This window comes from Bufo gargarizans, chromosome 8 (assembly GCF_014858855.1).
Source record: "Bufo gargarizans isolate SCDJY-AF-19 chromosome 8, ASM1485885v1, whole genome shotgun sequence".
NCBI classification, from domain to species: domain Eukaryota; kingdom Metazoa; phylum Chordata; class Amphibia; order Anura; family Bufonidae; genus Bufo; species Bufo gargarizans.
This window is the reverse complement of record NC_058087.1, coordinates 48,923,086-48,942,780: the sequence shown is the minus strand read 5'-3', so window position 1 is coordinate 48,942,780 and position 19,695 is coordinate 48,923,086. Positions and strand designations below refer to the sequence as shown.

Genomic DNA, 19,695 nt, shown 5'->3' with positions numbered 1-19,695 from the left:
TATGTCTATGCAGGTCTTCCTCTCATTTGTTCTTGCAACTGATCTTCAGGAAGGACAGGAGCAAGACATTATCCTGGAGGAAACCGTGACCGTGAAGGAGGTATGTGTCCAGATGAATAGCTTTCCCAATTGCTTGATATGATGAGACAGATTTTTAATAATGCTTTAGGTCATGCTCCTACTACAGCCTAATAACACACACTTAAAAGCCGAAACTGAAAATTAGCAGGAAAAAATAGAAATGGTGTTTTTTTTTTTGTATATATAGCTATGGTAGACAGCACTACCAGCAGATTTCTGTACCCTCTTGACTTGACATGACTATGTATTAAACCTCATCGAAACTGTGAAATATGCAGGTTTAAAGAGTAAGTGCAGTTTCAAAAAATAGTGACTTATCAAGTGTTTTGATCCGTGGGGGTCAGAGTGCCGAGACCCGTGCCGATCTCTAAAATGAGGAGACAGAATGGCACGTCTGAGTGCTCTCTCTCCTCGCTACATTGAAAGAGACGGGAGCCCCTTATTCACTTAGAGCACACTCTACAAGAGGCATTGCTGCTTCTTGGGCAGAGAGATAGTCGGCCTTCATACAACAGATTTGTAAGGCGGCAACCTGGAAAGCATTACAAGCTAGACATTTTTTCTGGCGAAGACATGGCCTTTGGGTGGAAAGTCCTTTGAGCTATTGTTCGCCCCTAATATATTCTTTATTTCTCAGGGTGTGGTGTCATGGAGACGACTAGGGAAATGAGTATTACACTCGCCAGTAATCCGGTTTCCTGGAAGTCTCCATGACACCACATACTTCCCACCTGTTTATTTTAGTTCATAGATTGAATATATTTTATTTTCCTAAATCTAAGTCACTTATTATCCCTTTATCCTGGTTACGTTGGAAATACACTGGTGATGGAGGGGAAGGGCTGGGATTTAAACCTCTCTGTGTTTTTCCTGTCCTATCAGAGGACGTCATTCTCAGGGTGTGGTGTCATGGAGACTTCCAGGAAACCCGATTACCGGTTAGTGTAATACTCGATTAGACGCCGGTCGTTAATAACCCCTATACCTGGCGGTGGCTCCGCCATAGTTATGAAGAGGCGCCGGCCTCTACATAGCTTCGGCGTATTCACTGCCGATTCTAAATGTAAGACCGCTTCCTAGCTGTCTTAGATTTAGACCATTTTCTACGTCTGAACCAGTCGTAGAAAATGATGAATAAAACCAGCTCGCCCCCACACCACGCCCATGTTTTTTAGATCTGACGTGAGCAGAGAAGAAGTCACAGATTCTGCCCCACCATGGTGTGCGACAGAATCTGCGCCAGATATACGCCACAAATATTTCCTTTTGTTTCTAGCTTTGGCTTATAAAACAGCATTAAAAAACCTGAACATCGAAACCCTGGCTTAGAGTGAGTTCACAAAGAGTTTTTCCGGCGTGTATTTGGGTGGAGATTCCAAACCTATAATCTGCACAGAAAATGTGTGCAATTTCCCTCCCATTGATATCATGTAACAAAAGAGTGACATGTTCATTCTTGGTGTGGATTCTGCTCCGAAACTCCCATTGAAATGGGTAGAATTTTGAGTTTTGAAGCAGATTCCAAGTCTGCGTTTTGTTTTAGGTCACCATTAGGTAGGAAGTGAACAGCTAGTTTTTGAACTGGATGTGTTGGAAGCAGGAGAAATGTGTAAGGACCTGAGCAACTTTGAGAAGGGAATAATTGTGATGTCTGGACGACTGGGTCAGATCATCTCAAAAACAGCAGGATATTGGGGTATGTAGTGGTTAGTACTTACCAAAATGGTCCAAAGAACATGTACCACATACCTAAACTTGTATAGGCAATTGCACACCTTCATGGCAGTGGCCTCTTACAGCAATATAATGTGCCACACTGCAAAAATTGTTCAGGAATGATATAAGAAACTTGAAAAAGAGTTCAAGATATTGACTCAGACTCCAAGTTCCTCAGATCTCAGTCCAGTTGATTATCTTTGGGATGTGCTGGAAAAGCATCCCTCATCCATGGAGGCCCCACCTCAAACTTTCAGGACTTAAAGGATCTGCTGCTAATGGTGCCAGATACAAAAGGACACCTTCAGAGTCAAATCCTTGGCGGGTCAGTGCTGTTTGAGCAGCACAAGGGAGGCCACTGCAATTAGGCTGTTGGTGTATATCAGTTATCCATGTACCACACGTGGAAATTCATGATTTTAAAAGGGTTTACCAAGATTTTATAACAATATCTGATCGGTGGTGGTCTGACACCCGGGCCCCCCCGCCAGTTGTTTGAGAAAGCATCGGCGCTCCTGTGAGCCTTGCGGCCTTCTCTCTGCTCACCAAGCACAGAGCCGTACATTGTATAGCGGCTATGCTTGGTATCGCAGCTCGGCCCCATTCACTTCTATGGGGCTGATCTGCGCCTAGGCCACGTGACCGATGTACATGAAGTCACACGGCCTAGGAAAAGCTGATGGAAGACCGCTGCGCTACTGTGAGCGCCACCGCCACTGCCAAACTGTTGATTTGCGGGGTCCCAGGTGTCAAACCTTCACCGATCAGATACTGTTGACCTATCCAGAGGACTCGGAAAACCCCTTTAAGCATTTTTTATTTATTTTTTATTTATTTTTTTGTGGTGGTTGGGGGGCAGGCGGTTAAGTATTTCTCTGACAATATTCATTGAAGATTATTTACTCAAAAAAGTTGTGTTCTTATGCAAGTATCCGAGTATATATAGTCCTCAGTGCTGGACATCTTATGACCTATGTTTTATTTCAGTGCTTGGATCAAATGCTGCAGAAAGCCGGCTTACCAAGTGAGAAACATTTAATTTTTTTTTTTTACAAAAAATGTACATTAAGATTTCCTCCAGTCTCCACAGCATGATGATTTTGTGTTTGTAACATGACCTTATACATGGAACCGAGCTCAGCGCCTTGTTTCACGCTGACCTTTTGCATGTTTCTCTACATCAGGTTATTATAAAGGTGCAGGTATAAAGATTGTACAGTCCAAATCACAAGAAAAGTTCTGGTCTATAGTACAGGCTGTAAAGATCTTGGCTTTTTATTTAGATGAATTCATTATTTAGATTGAATGCATGTGAATCTGCACTTTAAAGGCTATGGAAACCGTAAAGGGTTTCTGTCACCACAATTTTTGCTATTAAACAGGCTGACATTATACATGTGCAAATGTCACCTGAACTTAACTCTGCTATTCTTTTTTTTCAGTGTGCCCCCATTTTGTGTGCAATTATAACTTTTATTATATGCAAATTAGCCTCTATGAGCAGGGGGGGTATTGCACCTGCTCCTAGAGGCTCGGTTCTCCCACCCCATGTCACGCTCTTCTACTCTTGATTAACAGGGCCAGGCCAGCATTGGTCTCCTCCTGCCAGCCCTGTCTGCCGGGGAAATCTCGCATCTGCATCGTCCCATTCAGTATTCGGCGAAGGCACAGTGAAGGAAGGACGCTTGCCGGCCGCCTCACTGCGCCTGCGCCGAATACTGAATGGAACGATGCAGACGCATGATTTCCCCAGCAGACAGGGCCGGCAGGAGGAGACCAATGCTGGCCTGGCCCTGTCAATCAAGAGTAGAAGAGCATGACATGGGGTGGGAGTACAGAGCCTCTAGGAGCAGGTGCAACGCAATCCCCCCCCACCTCCCATCCCCTGCTCCTAGAGGCTAATTTGCATATAATAAAAGTTATAATTGCACAAAAACGGGGGGCACACTGAAAAAAAGAAGAGTTAAGTTCAGGTGACATTTGCACATGTATAATGTCAGCCTGTTTAATAGCAAAAATTGTGGTGACAGAAACCCTTTAAGGGCATTTTTTTTAAATGATTAGATTGTACTCATTTTGGGCATAAATCAGTTTTGAATTGGTCTTTATTAAAAAATTTCAGCCATTTTTTAACTACAGGGTTTAAAAATCTGTCTTTTTGCAGAGTATATGACTTCTTAGTCCCGTCAGCTGAAAGCTCATGTGAGGCCTTATCTCTGAACTCCTGACCTCTTATTATAGCTAAACTTTTATCAAACCAATAAGAATATGGCTTAAATGAGTGTTTATGAAGTCAGGAGATCAAAGAGAACGCTTCACATGAGATGTCAGCTAAGGGGACTGAGAAGTGAAATAAAGACTAATGTTTTTTAGCCCAAAATGAGTAAAATGCAATAATAATCACTTTCCTCAAAGGTGTCCATAACCTTTAACCTTTTATAATGTTCTCTTTTGTGAATATCAAACATTTAAGAACTGAATATATGTAAAGGCGTTGTGCAAGATTTTGACACTGGTGGCCTGTCCTCAGGATGTAACTAATAATATCAGATTGGCAGGGATACAACACCTCACACCTCTGCCAATCAGCTGTTGCCTTGTAACTTTGGCGCCGTCCCTATACAGCTGCGTCCATTGTGTAGCGTACAGAGCTGGTTACTGCAGCAATGCTCCCATTCTCTTCAAATCGCATCCACCACATGTATTGCTAACTAACGTGGCTTCATAAGGGATGTGTGTAAAGAATGGCAACCTGCCTTTAAATCCGATTCATTTTAGATTCATCTGTAAATATCATACACGCTGGATATGATAACTTTTTTAAAGAAAAATGACGCACCCAGATAGAAATGTCAGATGGCTACAAATCCTCTGCTTGCATTTGTGTCTCAGGCTGTATGTAAATGATTACAGGTGTGGAGTGCATAAAAGTGCTCCCCCGCTGCCCTATACCAAGGTTCTCATAGGCTACTTTTGAGTAGTGCACCTCTTGGTGAGAGATCATGGACTGCTAGACATGCCTGTATGACACGTTTTGCCCAGTTGACAGACTCTCAGTGGGGGCACATCATTGGACTGAGAGAAGCAGCATGTTCATTTCAAAATATTGCCCACCATCTAGACCAGGCATGCTCAACCAGCGGCCCTCCAGCTGTTGTAAAACTACAACTCCCACAATGCCCTGCTGTAGGCTGTTCGGGCATGCTGGGAGTTGTTTTGCAAAAGCTGGAGGGCCGCAGGTTGAGCATGCCTGGTCTAGACTGTTGTGACCTAGCTTTTAGGAGCGGTGGCTCTGGACAGCCCAGACAGACCACCAGAACAGGGGGATCATTTGATCTGCCAAGCATCAGCAGCTCCCACAGTTTCGTTGTCCACCATTCAGACACAGGCAGCACCTTCATTACACACCCCTGGCTCTGCCTGGACCATTTCCAAACCCTTAGCAGAAGGACATTTGGTGTCATGGCGCCCATTCCGTGTCCCGCCATTGACAGCCTGTTACCATCATTTGCAGTGGTGTCTTGACCAAGAAACCTGGACTGCTACAGACTGGAGCCAGATCATCTTTAGCAATGGATCCAGGTTCTGTTTAGGATCCCACAATGGTTGTGTTCCAGCATGGAGGTGTCGTGGTGAGCACTTCAATCCTGCTGTGATGTGACACTGCTGGTGCGGGGGCCATCACATATGTAGTGATACAAGGGACACTAACAGCTCAGTGATATGTGCAGGACATCCTGCGGCCACAGATGTTCCTCTCATGACGGGCCTTCCAGCCTGCATTTTAAAGCAGGATTATTGTCGCCCACACAGAACATGGGTTTCCCAGGAATGTCTTCACCACATTGGAAAACTTCCTTGGCCTGCCTGGTCGCCAGATTTATTGCCAATTGAGCATTTATGGGATCAGCTGGGACACCAACCAGCGTCTGCAACCTACAAGTGTGCGGGAGCTACAGGCTCCGCTGCAACATCTGTGGGCAAATATGTAGCAGGACACCATACAGAACCTGTATACCTCCATGCCCAACCATATCTCATCTAGTATCCAGGCTAAAGGCGGCCCAACAGGGTCCTAGAGCCTCTTTTCAATTGTACAATTTTCCCCAATAAACGTATCCTTTCCCTCTAATATTGTAATCGCATATATCATCATTACATTCACACATAGAAAGTTTTATATACGGTATACACTGTTTGCCTTCTCTGTCCTAAAGGTAGGCCATGAATATCGATATCCTGGCCAGCCCTTTAATATGTTCTATTTAGTGACTATACAGTATGGCTTCACAGCACTACATACATGCATTTATTAATATGACATGAGTAATTTGAATAATACCTTTCTAATGGCACTTATTAATGTCTTGAAATTCAAAACCATAATTCAGTTCAGACTTGATATGAGCCTTTTTTATTAGGTGATGCTGGTTGGCACCTAAGAAGGATGGACTGGTGCTATGAAGCTGGAGATGCTCTGACTGAAGAGGTAATGGCACCAAGTGATGTTTTTAGTATATATTCTGGCATAGCCTCTTTTTTCACTTTTGTATATTCTTCCTTTTAGGAACTTGGCGGCACAATTAGACTTTGCTGCAGAGAAAAACTTCAGCCTCTTGCTTGTTTCTCCTTAAGGAACTGTCACCACAAACTGCAGTGCAATATGCAGGCAGCATATATAATACAGCATTATAGAGCAGGAGTAGCTGAGCAGATTGATATATAGGTTTATGGGAAAAGATTTAGTAAAATGTGTAAATTTATACATTTATTTCTCTGCTTTTTCTAACAGAAGACCATCCCTGTGAACACATCTCTGTACATGGGAGAGGTGTTATCAGTGACGGACAGCTATCTCTGTATACACACTTACACAGGGAATGCTATCAATCACTGATGACGCCTCCCCCGTGTACCGCTGTCAGTGACGGACAGCTATCTATGTATACACACTTACACAGGGAATGCTATCAATCACTGATAACACCTCCCCCGTGTACCGCTGTTGGTGACAGACAGCTATCTATGTATACACACTTACACAGAGAATCCTATCCATCACTGATAACACCTCCCCCGTGTACCGCTGTCAGTGACGGACAGCTATCTCTGTATACATAGCAAGATGTCCTTAGAAAGTAATAACTCCAATGTCTAAGTAGGCTGCTAGAAGATCAGGGTACCCTAAGGGCAGGCCCGCGTGTGACTGAAATGCTGCTGAGAATGCTGCAGCAATAAAAAAAAGCACACCTAATGGTGCGGTATTTATTGGAGACTTCATCGCAGAAACGCTGCTGATTTTATACCGATTTCACTCTCTGTATTGCAAAAAGTAAAATCTGTGATGAAAATACACAGCATGGACGCTGTAGATTTACCATCTGTACCACAGAACAGTGAAGGAGAGATGCTGGTACTGTACAACCTTGCAGGGGCAAATCTGCAGCATTTCAGTCTCATGTGAACATACCCTAATTATTATATATTTTCCTCCTTTCTCTGTATTTTCAGGACTCTTCATTGAAAGATTTAAAAATTCGGTCCGGAGACATTTTTGTTATAACAGAAGGAAGACTTCCGCCCAAGGTCAGTGTTTGTTAGCACTCTAATATCGCAGACCGCTTTGTTATATCATTGACTTTCCTATAGTCCATATTACTTCTGCTAAGAAAATCTCATTGTATGTGATCACTTCCTCACAGGGCTTCCTGAAGTTATCAATATGGCTGTACTGTCCCAAGACGCAGCACAATTCCATTAATCATGTCGTGTCTCATCCTGCCGCACTGCTGATACACCCATCTGGAGGTAGGTGCATTAGGAATGTTAAATCTATCAAAAACTTGGCAGGGGGGGATTTACTAAGACTGGCATTTCATTCACCAGTGCCCTGGAGTAAGATGCCACAAAGACACAGGCCCCTTACTAACTGTGTGGCATCTTAATCTGTCCATGCACCAGAATACCCAGAGCTACCATAGAATAAATGAAAGTAAATCTGTAGAGGTAGGAGCCATGGGAGGTCCCGCACCTTCTGCTAAGGGGGGAAAAAAGTGCCGTGAGTGGCAGGAACATCACAAAATTTTGGTCAAATTATGTTTTTGTAAAAATGTGTGTCTTTATGATGCGGGTGTTTTAGCACAAAGACAATAATAATTCCCCCCCATGTTGTTTTTCTTTTCTGGTTTTATTCCAGGTTACTAAATAACAGCAGCACTTAAACAATATCCTTCTCTTCCTTGATCCATTTTTGTCCAATAGTCCGTTTCAAGGCTTATCTACATGTTAGTGCCCGTACGAACACTTGTTAGGGTCCATTCACACGTCCGTAAGTGTTTTGCGGACCGCACATCACAGACACTATAATAGAAAATGCCTTTTCTGGTCCGCAATAGCGGACAACAATAGGACATGTTCTATTTTTTTCAGGAACGAAATTGCAGATCCCAAAACAACAGATGCGGATCCCGAAAATGCGGATGCGGATTTGCATCCGTTCCAGCCCCATTGAAAGTGAATGGGTCCGCAAATTGCAGAACGAATGCGGACCCAAATTACGGACGTGTGAATGGACCCTTATCAATCATCTGCCTGGGTAAAGGTGCCGCTGATTACCCGATGAACGAGTGAAACGCTTGTTCACCAGGTAATAGGTTGGTGTGGACACCTAAATCATTTTTTGCGTGCAGCAGATCCTACCGTCTAAACAGCCTCTGCTGCCGGCAAACAATGATTCTGTATAGGGACGAGCGATGGCATTACCGATCGCTCCTCCCTTCACTGATGAGCAGGCGATTGTCCGAAAAACTGTCTGCTCATTTGAGAAGTGTGAAGTGGCTTTAAGACAGACCTTCCAGAGTGGACGACCCACAGTGGAGCTCATACCTACCTGGTCCTGGCCACTGGGTTCAGAGTCTGGCGCTCCCGGGCCAGCTTTTCCTCTCCTTGTCACTCTTAGATCAACATCTGTTGACAGGGGGGGCACGTGACTGCTGCAGCCAATACCAGGCCTCAGAGGTGACCTGCTTCCCATGGATCACGTGCCTGGGAGCATCAGGCATCGAACCCTGCAGCGGGGACAGGTCATTATGCTCTCCACCGCTGGTCGGCCACTCTGCAAGGTCTCTATTACTCTTGGATAACCCCTTTAAGCTGCATTTTCTCTGACTATGAAGCAGATTGTGGCAGATATGTCTTTAATAGAGACCGGGCAAATTAAGCCCACCCGGTAGTTGATCCACTGGCAGAGGTGTAGGGGAACATGAGAAAGGGTTGTCCAGGATAAGAAAAACATGGCTGCTTCCTTGCCACACGTGTCCACGGGTCATGTCTGCTACTGCACTTCAACTCCATTAAAGTAAATGAGACTGAGCTGCAATACCTCTTACAACCTGTGGACATGTGTGGCACTGTGCATTTATGACACTTGTTGGCTCACCACCTGTGAGCGGCAAAACCTAATTGGGTCATTCAACAATTTGCTGTTTCTCTGCTTTTCACAGAGAATTCCCTACAGGCAGATGTGGAGTCTGAGTTCTGCTTTGTGTGCCACATAGAAATATCCAAAGATGCTTCACTACAAGACCTTAAATTTCAGGTATCTACAAGTTGGCAGCAAGTCCTTGTGTATTGCATTGTGGAGCTCACAAATAAGCTTGACTAAGGCTACTTTCACACTTGGGGCAGAGGATTCCGGCAGGAAGTTCTGTCGCCGGCAATCCGGACGCAAACGGATGCATTTGTGAGACAGATACGGATGTGGATCCATCTCACAAATGCATTGCAATAGTGGATCCATCTTTCTGGTTGTCATCCAGAAAAACAGATCTGGTATTTTTTTTTCCTTCTCATTTTTAAAGGTCTGCGCATGCGCTGATCGGGAAACCGGATCCGTTTTTTGGGGGCATCCGGCATTAATGCATTTCAATGGAAATGAATGCCGTATCCGGCATTGCGGCAAGTGTTCAGGATTTTTGGCCAGAGAGAAAACTGCAGCATGCTTCAGTATTTTCTCTGGCCAAAAAACGTAAGAGGGACTGAACTGATGCATCCTGAACGGATTGCTCTCCATTCAGAATGCATAAGGATAAAACTGATCAGTTTTTTTCCAGTATTGAGCCCCTGTGACGAAACTCAATGCCGGAAAAGAAAAAACGCTAGTGTGAAAGTACCCTTAGTGTCCATGTTGTCTTAGTATTGTGCGCTATGACTTGCAGATGTTTATCCATTTTCATACTTTCTTTCTCTGTTCAGATTATGACGTTAACAGTTTTTGATGCTCTTGGGATTCCTTCTCCCTGAGTACCTTCGTGTCTGGACCTTGGACAACAAGGGTTTAGGAAAATTGCTGCGGTTAAATCACGTGCAAATCAGGTGACCTGTTAGAGCATATGCACATCAGACAAAGGGGTTTCCTGTTAAGACAGTCCCTATCCATATGCCCGTGAGGGAAAATGGACATCATAGTGGAAGATTCCTCCCCACTCAAGATCCCTCTCCATGAACCAGAACAGAAAGCTGCTCTGTGACAGGGAAGCAACCCTTTTAGGGCATCTAAAAACTGGGATTCAGCTCCTTGGGATCCCCTTTAGTTCCGCATTGGTGGGAGCTGAGCATGCTTGATCTCCATTTGTAGAATAAACAGTAGGACATGTTCCTGCTGCTGAAGACTAACAGATGAGCTGATCTGAAGTGGGGGGAACTTAAGGGGGTTTTCTTAGAGGTAAATATTAATGACCTTTCCTTAGTGTAGGCCATCAATATCAGATTGGTACCGGATCTGCGCTGATACTTTTGACCAACTGAACTGTTTGATGTGAACGGTTTCCAATCCGGGTGGAGTCCTAGCAGGTTTAGTGCCTCGGTTCACACCCTCCTTGACTGCCGGCAATGCTGCCTCTCTGTGTTGTGGTCCTAGTGCACAGTCGTAGCACGAATAGTGACGTTCCACAAACGCAGATTGCGCAGAATAGACATTTATTTACTTTCAAGATTTTGCATATAAAACGTCACTTCAAACTGCACAAAAGCAGCTTTCACACATCGAGATAAAACTTCACTAAGGAGTCCGACCCGGGTTTCGCTCTGCTTCATCAGGGGCAAAAACACTGGGTCGGGGTTTTTAGTGAAGTTTTATGTCGATGTGTGGAAGCTGCTATTGTGCGGTTTGAAGTGGTGGTTTATATGCAATTTGTTGACGGCGATCTTGAAAGTAAATAAATGTCTATTCTGCGCAATCTGTGTTTGTGGAACGTCACTCGTTCTACGACTGTGCACTAGGACCACAACACAGAGAGGCAGCATTGCCGGCAGTCTGTGACCCTGGAGAAGGAAACAAGGAGGGTGTGAACCGAGGCACTAATCCTGCTAGGAGTCCACCCGGATTGGAAACAGTTCACACCAGACAGTTCAGTTGTTCCAAAGTATCAGCGTGGATCCGGTATTTATATTTTGTTGGACAGTGGAAACTTTTTTCCTGCTAATATCAGATTGGTGGTGGTCCGACTCCTTGGACTCCTTCTCTTAGTATACCAAGCACAGTGCCGTACATTGTAGTGGCTGTGCTTGATATTGCAGCTTAAGGCTAGGTCTACACGACGACATTTGTCACGCAACATTTTGTTGCACTAATGTCGCGCGACAATTTTTATAATGGCAGTCTATGGTGTCGCACTGCAACATGCTGCGACGCAACAGTCGCAGAAAATCCATTCGAGATGGATTTTTCTGCGACTGTTGCGTCGCAGTCGCAGCATGTCGCATGTGGCAGTGCGACACCATAGTCTGCCATTATAAAAATTGTCACGCGACATTAGTGCAACAAAATGTCGCTCGACAAATGTTGCGCCCTATCTGTCGCGCGACAAATGTCGTTGTGTAGACCTAGCCTAATCCCATTCACTAGAATGGGACTGAGCAGCACAAAGGCCATGTGGCTGAGGAAGTGCTTGTGCGATCTCAGTGACCCCTTCCATCAGCTGACCGGTGGGGGAGCTAAGAGAAGGACTTCTACTGATCATTTATGGATGCCCTAGGACAGGTCATCTGTATTTAACTCTTGGAAAACTCTTTAAAAAATTAGGTCTTGACCATATTATTATTATTACTTTCTCTATTCTTTGCAGTGACTGCAAACTAGGTTCTAACACAACCCTTTGTGTGGAGCCGCTGCAGGTGGAGGAGATTCTCGGGTGAGTATTGCACTACGCAATGGAATATTAGAAGGCATGTAGTATGAAATTAAAAATTCTAAAATTTCCACCTTGATCATATAGACCTCAAGATATACTTCTGCGGATTCAACTTTCCGTCCCAGGGGAGTGTCGATACTTCCCACCTGTGGACATCGCTTGGAATATTTCTCATGGCTGCACAGCATCTGCTCTGCGTCAGAAGATTGCCACCCATTGCTCTTTGCCCGTGGACAAAGTTGAGATTGCAAAGTACTTTCCAGATAAACATGAATGGCTTCCGATATCCAGCTGGGTGAGTGTATGTATTTTTGATGATATGAAAAAACTAGTGCTCCGTTCCATTCATACAATTGCCCACCCATTGTCAACCCATTAGTTTCATCTACAGTATACCCAATGACCATCCATTTTAATAATTTCTTCCCTTCGCCATGGATTTATCCACAACAGAAACCCAATGAGTGTTTTGTAGAGATTTAATTAGACTGCTTATGTATGTCTGAGATGTTGTCCTCCACAGACTCAGCAAGTTTCTAAGAAAAAGAAGAAAAAGAAAGCCGATAACCTGCAGGTGGCACCATATAACCTAAAAGATGGTGACATTATTGGGGTTAAGGTGAGTTGCATCTGTGATCAGACTATTTTTATGTATAATTCTGTGGAAAGGGTTCTGGGTATTGACTTGTTGGGTTTTGGCAGAACCTTTTCTTAGATGACAGAGTGGACTTCAGCTCAGAAGCAGATTTTATTGCTAAGGAAAAGCAAAGACAGATTGCAGAGGACAAGAAGAAGAGGTAAGAGTCTGGGGCATTTAAAAGGATTTAATAATCCAAAATGTCCACCAATTTCAAAGATGCCGGAACGAAAAAAAAAATGTTATGGTATTGTACATCCGCACATACTGTGATACCAAACATCTTTCTGACATGTCCTATCATTACAGGTTTATCAGTGTGATCACGTCAGCTTGCTAATTCCTCCTTTCAATGGAGCTATGGAGATATGTACATTATAGCCACTGCAATGGATCCTGCAAGTCAGGACTTACCTGACCCTGCAAAAATACAGCCCGGTCCATAAATATTGGGACATCAACACAATTCTAACATTTTTGGCTCTATACACCACCACAATGGATTTGAAATGAAACAAACTAGATGTGCTTTAACTGCAGACTGTCAGCTTTAATTTGAGGGTATTTACATCTAAATCAGGTGAACGGTGTAGGAATTACAACAGTTTGCATATTTGCCTCCCACTTGTTAAGGGACCAAAAGTAATGGGACATAATAATAATCATAAATCAAACTTTCACTTTTTAATACTTGGTTGCAAATCCTTTGCAGTCAATTACAGCCTGAAGTCTGGAACGCATAGACATCACCAGATGCTGGGTTTCATCCCTGGTGATGCTCTGCCAGGCCTCTACTGCAACTGTCTTCAGTTCCTGCTTGTTCTTGGGGCATTTTCCCTTCAGCTTTGTCTTCAGCAAGTGAAATGCATGCTCAATCGGATTCAGGTCAGGTGATTGACTTGGCCATTGCATAACATTCCACTTCTTTCCCTTAAAAAACTCTTTGGTTGCTTTTGCAGTATGCTTTGGGTCATTGTCCATCTGCACTGTGAAGCGCCGTCCAATGAGTTCTGAAGCATTTGGCTGAATATGAGCAGATAATATTGCCCGAAACACTTCAGAATTCATCCTGCTGCTTTTGTCAGCAGTCACATCATCAATAAATACAAGAGAACCAGTTCCATTGGCAGCCATACATGCCCACGCCATGACACTACCACCACCATGCTTCACTGATGAGGTGGTATGCTATGCTTAGGATCATGAGCAGTGCCTTTCCTTCTCCATACTCTTCTCTTCCCATCACTCTGGTACAAGTTGATCTTGTGGTGAACCCTCTGTATTCACTCTGGTGAAGTCTTGTCTTCATTGTTGACTTTGACACACATACACCTACCTCCTGGAGAGTGTTCTTGATCTGGCCAACTGTTGTGATGGGTGTTTTCTTCACCAGGGAAAGAATTCTTCGGTCATCCACCACAGTTGTTTTCCGTGGTCTTCTGGGTCTTTTGGTGTTGATGAGCTCACCGGTGCGTTCCTTCTTTTTAAGAATGTTCCAAACAGTTGTTTTGGCCACACCTAATGTATTTGCTATCTCTCTGATGGGTTTATTTAGTTTTTTTCAGCCTAATGATGGCTTGCTTCACTGATAGTGACAGCTCTTTGGATATCATCTTGAGAGTTGACAGCAACAGATTCCAAATGCAAATAGCAGACTTGAAATGAACTCTGGATCTTTTATCTGCTCATTGTAATTGGGATAATGAGGGAATAGCACACACCGGGCCATGGAACAGCTGAGAAGCCAGTTGTCCCATGACTTTTGGTTCCTTAACAAGTGGGAGGCTCATATGCAAACTGTTGTAATTCCTACACTATTCACCTGATTTGATGTAAATACCCTAAAATTAAAGCTGACAGTCTGCAGTTAAAGCACATCTTGTTTGTTTCATTTTCAAATCCATTGTGGTGGTGTATAGAGCCAAAAATGTTAGAATTGTGTCGATGTCCCAATATGTATGGACCTGACTGTATATTGTAGTCCCCAAAACCTCTAAAAGTACACAGAGTAGCTCTTCTGTATCCAGCTCCTCTCCACCTTTCTCCACAAACATCATTAGGGTCCATTCAAACATCTGCATGAATGGGTCCTCATCCATTGCGCAATTTTGGCAGAACGGGTGCGGTCCCATTCATTTCAATGGGGCTGCAAAAGATGCGGACAGCACACCATGGGAGGAGGGGTGTGTAGACGTCGGTAGGCGTCACATAGCGGTGCTCATACTGAAAAAGCCCGCCTCCTGGTGCTAGAAATTGCCTGCCAGCAAAGGAATAAAAGTATGATTTTATCAACAACCGTAGCGCTGACAGTGAGGACAAATGTATTGTTTTAAACTGCAGGATCACCCCCACCAGGCTATGTGCCTGGTTTAATAGGGGTGATCTGGTGACACAGCCTCTTTAAAGGCTTTGGTCAACTTTGGGAGATTTTTTTTATTTATTTTATGATTGCATTTTGATTATTTTGGGTTAAAAATCTTTTTTTCACTTGGTCTTTATTAAAAATGTTCAGCTGTTTTTATGATACAGGGGTTATAAATCATTCTGTTTGCAAAGTATCACTTCTCAGTCCCTTCAGCTGGCGGCACATGTGAAGCCTTATCTCTGACCTCCGGACCTCATAAACACTAATTTAAGCCATATTCATATCCATATTTCGCATCCAATTTGAGTTTAGCTATAATGAGTATTTATGAGGTCAGGAGATCAGAGATAAGGCTTCACATGAGCCGTCAACTGATGGAACTGAGAGGTGATACTCTGCACATAGACTGATTTTTAACCCCTATAACTCAAAAACAGCTGAACATTTTCTATGTACACCAGGAATGACCAACCTGCGTCCCTCCAGCTGTTGCAAAACTACAAGTTCCATCATGCCTGGACCGCCTACAGCTATTGGCTTGCTGGGAGTTGTAGTTTTGCAACAGCTGGAGGGTCGCAGGTTGGAAAAAATTTATTTTTTTCATGAGTAAAATGCAATCGTTAAAAAATAAAATTCCATAGCCTTTAACGTTTTTAGTAGACCTTCTTAATAATTGCCAAGATTTCCACTTCTTTTTTCCCTTTCTCTTTCACAGTTCAGCACTTTGCAGTGAAAAAGCTTGTCCAAGTGTGCGGAAGACGGAAGCATCTCTATCCATCCGAGTGGGAGTATTCAGATAACAAAGACTTGCTCCAGAGCTTGGGGCAAACAGTCTGGGATACGGTTTCCCTTCTTCTCAGGGATAGGCATACACGGTCAGTGGAAGGCAGTGTGATTTGTGGTATCTAGGTCTCTCTTCCCCTGGAGGTCGTGATCTCTATTTGCTGTAGACCACTGCTTGTCACAGAACTCTTCTGCAAACCGTCAGGGACATTTTTTTCCTCTGTGGATGTGCCTTCTCTTTTCTCATCATCTCCAAATTACTTGTCACGGTTCTTGTCCGGTTGCTGCTCTTGGGTGAAAAGAGAAAAGCACATTGCTGTATTCATCAGCTCTCTTTCACTGTGGCTTCTCGTAATGGTTCCATTCATTCTAGGTTTGCTCGGTGAAGGTTTACATTCCTGCTGGGGGGAAGAAGCTGCTCTTAATCGTGGTAAACTGCACCCTGTTAAGGGCTTGTTAAGATACTTGCAGGCTTGAGATCTTGTTGCATAGGGTAGGTAACATGTAAAGCGAGTCGTCTTTTACAGCGCAGCTGATATCTGTTGGTTTTCTACGTCACCCATAAGAATTTCCTTAATGTGCCTTTATCTGGTTAGCCGTCCCTTCCACCCTGCTGCAGGCATGACTTGGTGACCTGTCTTTGTCAGATTGCTACCATGTAAGTACTATTCTGTGTTCCACAGAAGGTTTGTGAAAAAATGAAAAAGAGACAATCTAAAAAACTGTTATTTCTGTATGCGGATAATAGCACTGATGATATGCAGGTTGAGTGTTTCCTTGTGTAAGACTCGTTAGAGTTCTGAAATGGTGGTTTTTTAGCTTGTTGGTTCCCAAAATAGAAGTCTTTTTCAGACTCCTCTCACCACATTAAAGGGCATCTGTCAGCAGATTTGTACCTATGACACTGGCTGGCCTGTTACACGTGCACTTGGCAGCTGAAGGCATCTGTGTTGGTCCAATGTTCATATTTGCCTGCATTGCTGAGAAAAATGATGTTTTAATATATGCAAATGAGCCTCTTGGCGCAACGGGGGCGTTACTGTTACACCTAGAGGCTCTGCTCTCTCTGCAACTGCCACACACTTTGTTGACAGGACTAGGCAGTGGAAACATCATCATATCTGACCCTGTCAATCACAATGAATAGGGCGCAGCAGTTGCAGAGAGAGCTGAGCCTCTAGGTGTAACTGTAACGCCCCCATTGCTCCAAGAGGCTAATTTGCATTTATTTAAACACCATTTTTCTCAGCAATGCGGGCACATATGAACATGGGACCATCACAGATGCCTTCAGCTGCCAAGTTCACATGGAACAGGCCAGCCAGTGTCATAGATACAAATCTGCTGACAGATGCCCTTTAAACATTTTTGCATAGGATGTCTGAGCAGTGAGTAAGCTCCTGCCTGCCTGCAGACAAACGCTGGATGAATGATGATCCTCATCTCTTGGCCAAAGTAGAGAATGGTTTTTAAAAGACCCCATACACATTAGTGCATTGTTGGCTAGATGGCCGTTTACACACACAGCTCTTTTGTTATACACACCAACTATTGGTCTGATTGGACAGAAATTGGTCAGATAATCTGTTGGTGTAATACAGGCTTAAGAAGTAGGAACAGCCTCTTTACCATTATAAACAACCTTCTATAATGCTGTGATTTTTATTTTATTTTTTGTTCATTGCTTTTTGCCAAGACTATACTTCCCAGTATGTGAATCGCCAGAGAAGTCCTGTTTGGACTGGTGAATGATTTTTTTTTTAAGGCTACTTTTACACTTGCGGCAGAGTGATCCGGCAAGCAGTTCCATCGCCAGAACTGATGGCATTTTTAAGACTGATCAGGATCCTGATTAGTCTTAAAAAAGCCTGATCAGTCAGAAAAATGCATTGAAATGCCGGATCTGTCTTTCCAGTGTCATCCGGCATGCGCAGACCGGAAAGGATGGATCCGGCATTCCGGTATTTTTAATGCCGGATCCAGCACTAATACATTCCTATGGAAAGAAATGGCGGATCCGGCATTCAGGCAAGTGTTAATTTTTTTTGGCCGGAGATAAAACTGTAGCATGCTGCAGTTTTATCTTTTGCCTGATCAGTCAAATAGACTGAACTGAAGACATCCTGATGCATCCTGAACGGGATAAAACTGATCATTAGGATAAAACTGATCAGTTCTTTTCCGGCATTGAGCCCTTTTGACAGAACTCGTGCCGGAAAAGAAAAACGCTAATGTGAAAGTACCCTAAGGGCTCTTTCACACCTGCGTTCTTTTCTTCCGGCATAGAGTTCCGTCGTCGGGGCTCTATGCCGGAAGAATCCTGATCAGTTTTATCCTAATGCATTCTGAATGGAGAGAAATCCGTTCAGGATGCATCAGGATGTCTTCAGTTCAGGACCGGAACGTTTTTTGGCCGGAGAAAATACCGCAGCATGCTGCGCTTTTTGCTCCGGCCAAAAATCCTGAAGACTTGCCGCAAGGCCGGATCCGGAATTAATGCCCATTGAAAGGCATTGATCCGGATACGGCCTTAAGCTAAACGTTGTTTCGGCGCATTGCCGGATCCGACGTTTAGCATCATTCTGGAGCGCCCCGGGAGCCGCACGGACTGTAAGTATGCCGCTCCCCCGCTACCACTATGGCAACCAGGACTTTAATAGCGTTCTGGCTGCCATAGTAACACTGAACGCATTTTGAAGACGGATCCGTCTTCAAATGCTTTCAGTTCACTTGCGTTTTTCCGGATCCGGCGCGTACCTCCGGCAAGTGGAGTACACGCCGGATCCGGACAACGCAAGTGTGAAAGAGGCCTAAGATTAGCACCATGCAGCTCTGGATGAGAGTAGGCCATATAACATGCTCACACACGAGCCATGCAAGATACGATTGATTGGTGTTCAGGCTTGAGCTTAAACTTTGGGTGAACTTACCTTATTCTGGGCAACGATCAGGACATTTCTCCATAGAAATACTAGCTGCATTAAAGGATTTTCCTACTTAAGACTACTTTACTTAACAGTGCATCCCATAGTAATCTGACTTATAAAGGAGGCTTCCCAGCATAAGCATTGCTAGCATATCAACGTAGGGCTATGGCCTTGTGGCTCTGTTTTGTAAAAGAGAAAAAGCTGTAGCCTTTGTTATATATCAGTATGGTATCAATGCTTATGGGGGTAGAACCCCAAAGAAACAATGATGAGCATAAGGGCTCATTCACACGATCAGGAAACATGGCTGCATCACCCAGACCGCCAGCGACTCCTCTGACCAAACTCACTGCGTGATTTTACAATGCAGTTATCTGACCGCTGGTGCGTTGTATTGTGCTGTACTCAATCATCGTGTGGGTACAGTAGCATAGACCAGTGGTCACATAGGAACTCTGCATGGGAAATGGCTGTAATGCAGTGAGTTTGGGTCAGAGGAGCCGGCGTCTGTCCAGGAGATGCAGCTGACACACTGGTCGTGTTTCCCAGATGGAGCGTGGTCGTGTGCATGAGCCCTAAATTAAAGGATCATTAAGTTACTCTTCACTCTGGATTCCTTTCTATGGCAATTCCATTACTAGGAGTGTGTCTGAATTTATATTTAAACCCACATAGGAAAGCTGGAGATGACGGCATGACCAGATGTAACTGATGTCTGCAAGTGGAAAGACCCTTTTCAATAGGAGCAATATACTGTATGTCTGGGAGGTGTAAAAAAACTGACCATTTCAGTTAAGAGATTGGAAAATAAAAATTTTCTCTGTTATAAATGTCACGTGTCTATCGTTTTTTTTTTCTCTTCTATAGCTTAAAGGGATTCAAAAGTTTACATGAAGTATGGCTAATCTACCTGCAAGTGTTTGTATGCCCGTTATCCTTTTTTCTGATTGATATTAAATGTTAGCCTCCTTAATAATTAAATATATATTTTAAATA

The 19,695-nt window shown here is 43.9% G+C and overlaps 1 protein-coding gene across 1 annotated transcript in view; it reads left to right on the top strand.

Annotated features, from left to right (window-relative positions):
• The window catches only part of USP40 (ubiquitin specific peptidase 40), a 63,722-nt gene extending 47,044 nt beyond the window's left edge, over positions 1 to 16,678 (top strand). Inside the window, 13 exon segments of the mRNA XM_044304120.1 lie at positions 14 to 100; positions 2,785 to 2,821; positions 6,219 to 6,286; positions 7,309 to 7,383; positions 7,500 to 7,605; positions 9,300 to 9,394; positions 10,051 to 10,092; positions 10,094 to 10,170; positions 11,922 to 11,987; positions 12,072 to 12,282; positions 12,511 to 12,606; positions 12,690 to 12,784; positions 15,705 to 16,678. Coding sequence (XP_044160055.1) covers positions 14 to 100; positions 2,785 to 2,821; positions 6,219 to 6,286; positions 7,309 to 7,383; positions 7,500 to 7,605; positions 9,300 to 9,394; positions 10,051 to 10,092; positions 10,094 to 10,170; positions 11,922 to 11,987; positions 12,072 to 12,282; positions 12,511 to 12,606; positions 12,690 to 12,784; positions 15,705 to 15,789 — 1,140 coding nt within the window. The 3' untranslated portion in view covers positions 15,790 to 16,678.
• Positions 16,679 to 19,695: the final 3,017 nt, after the last annotated feature.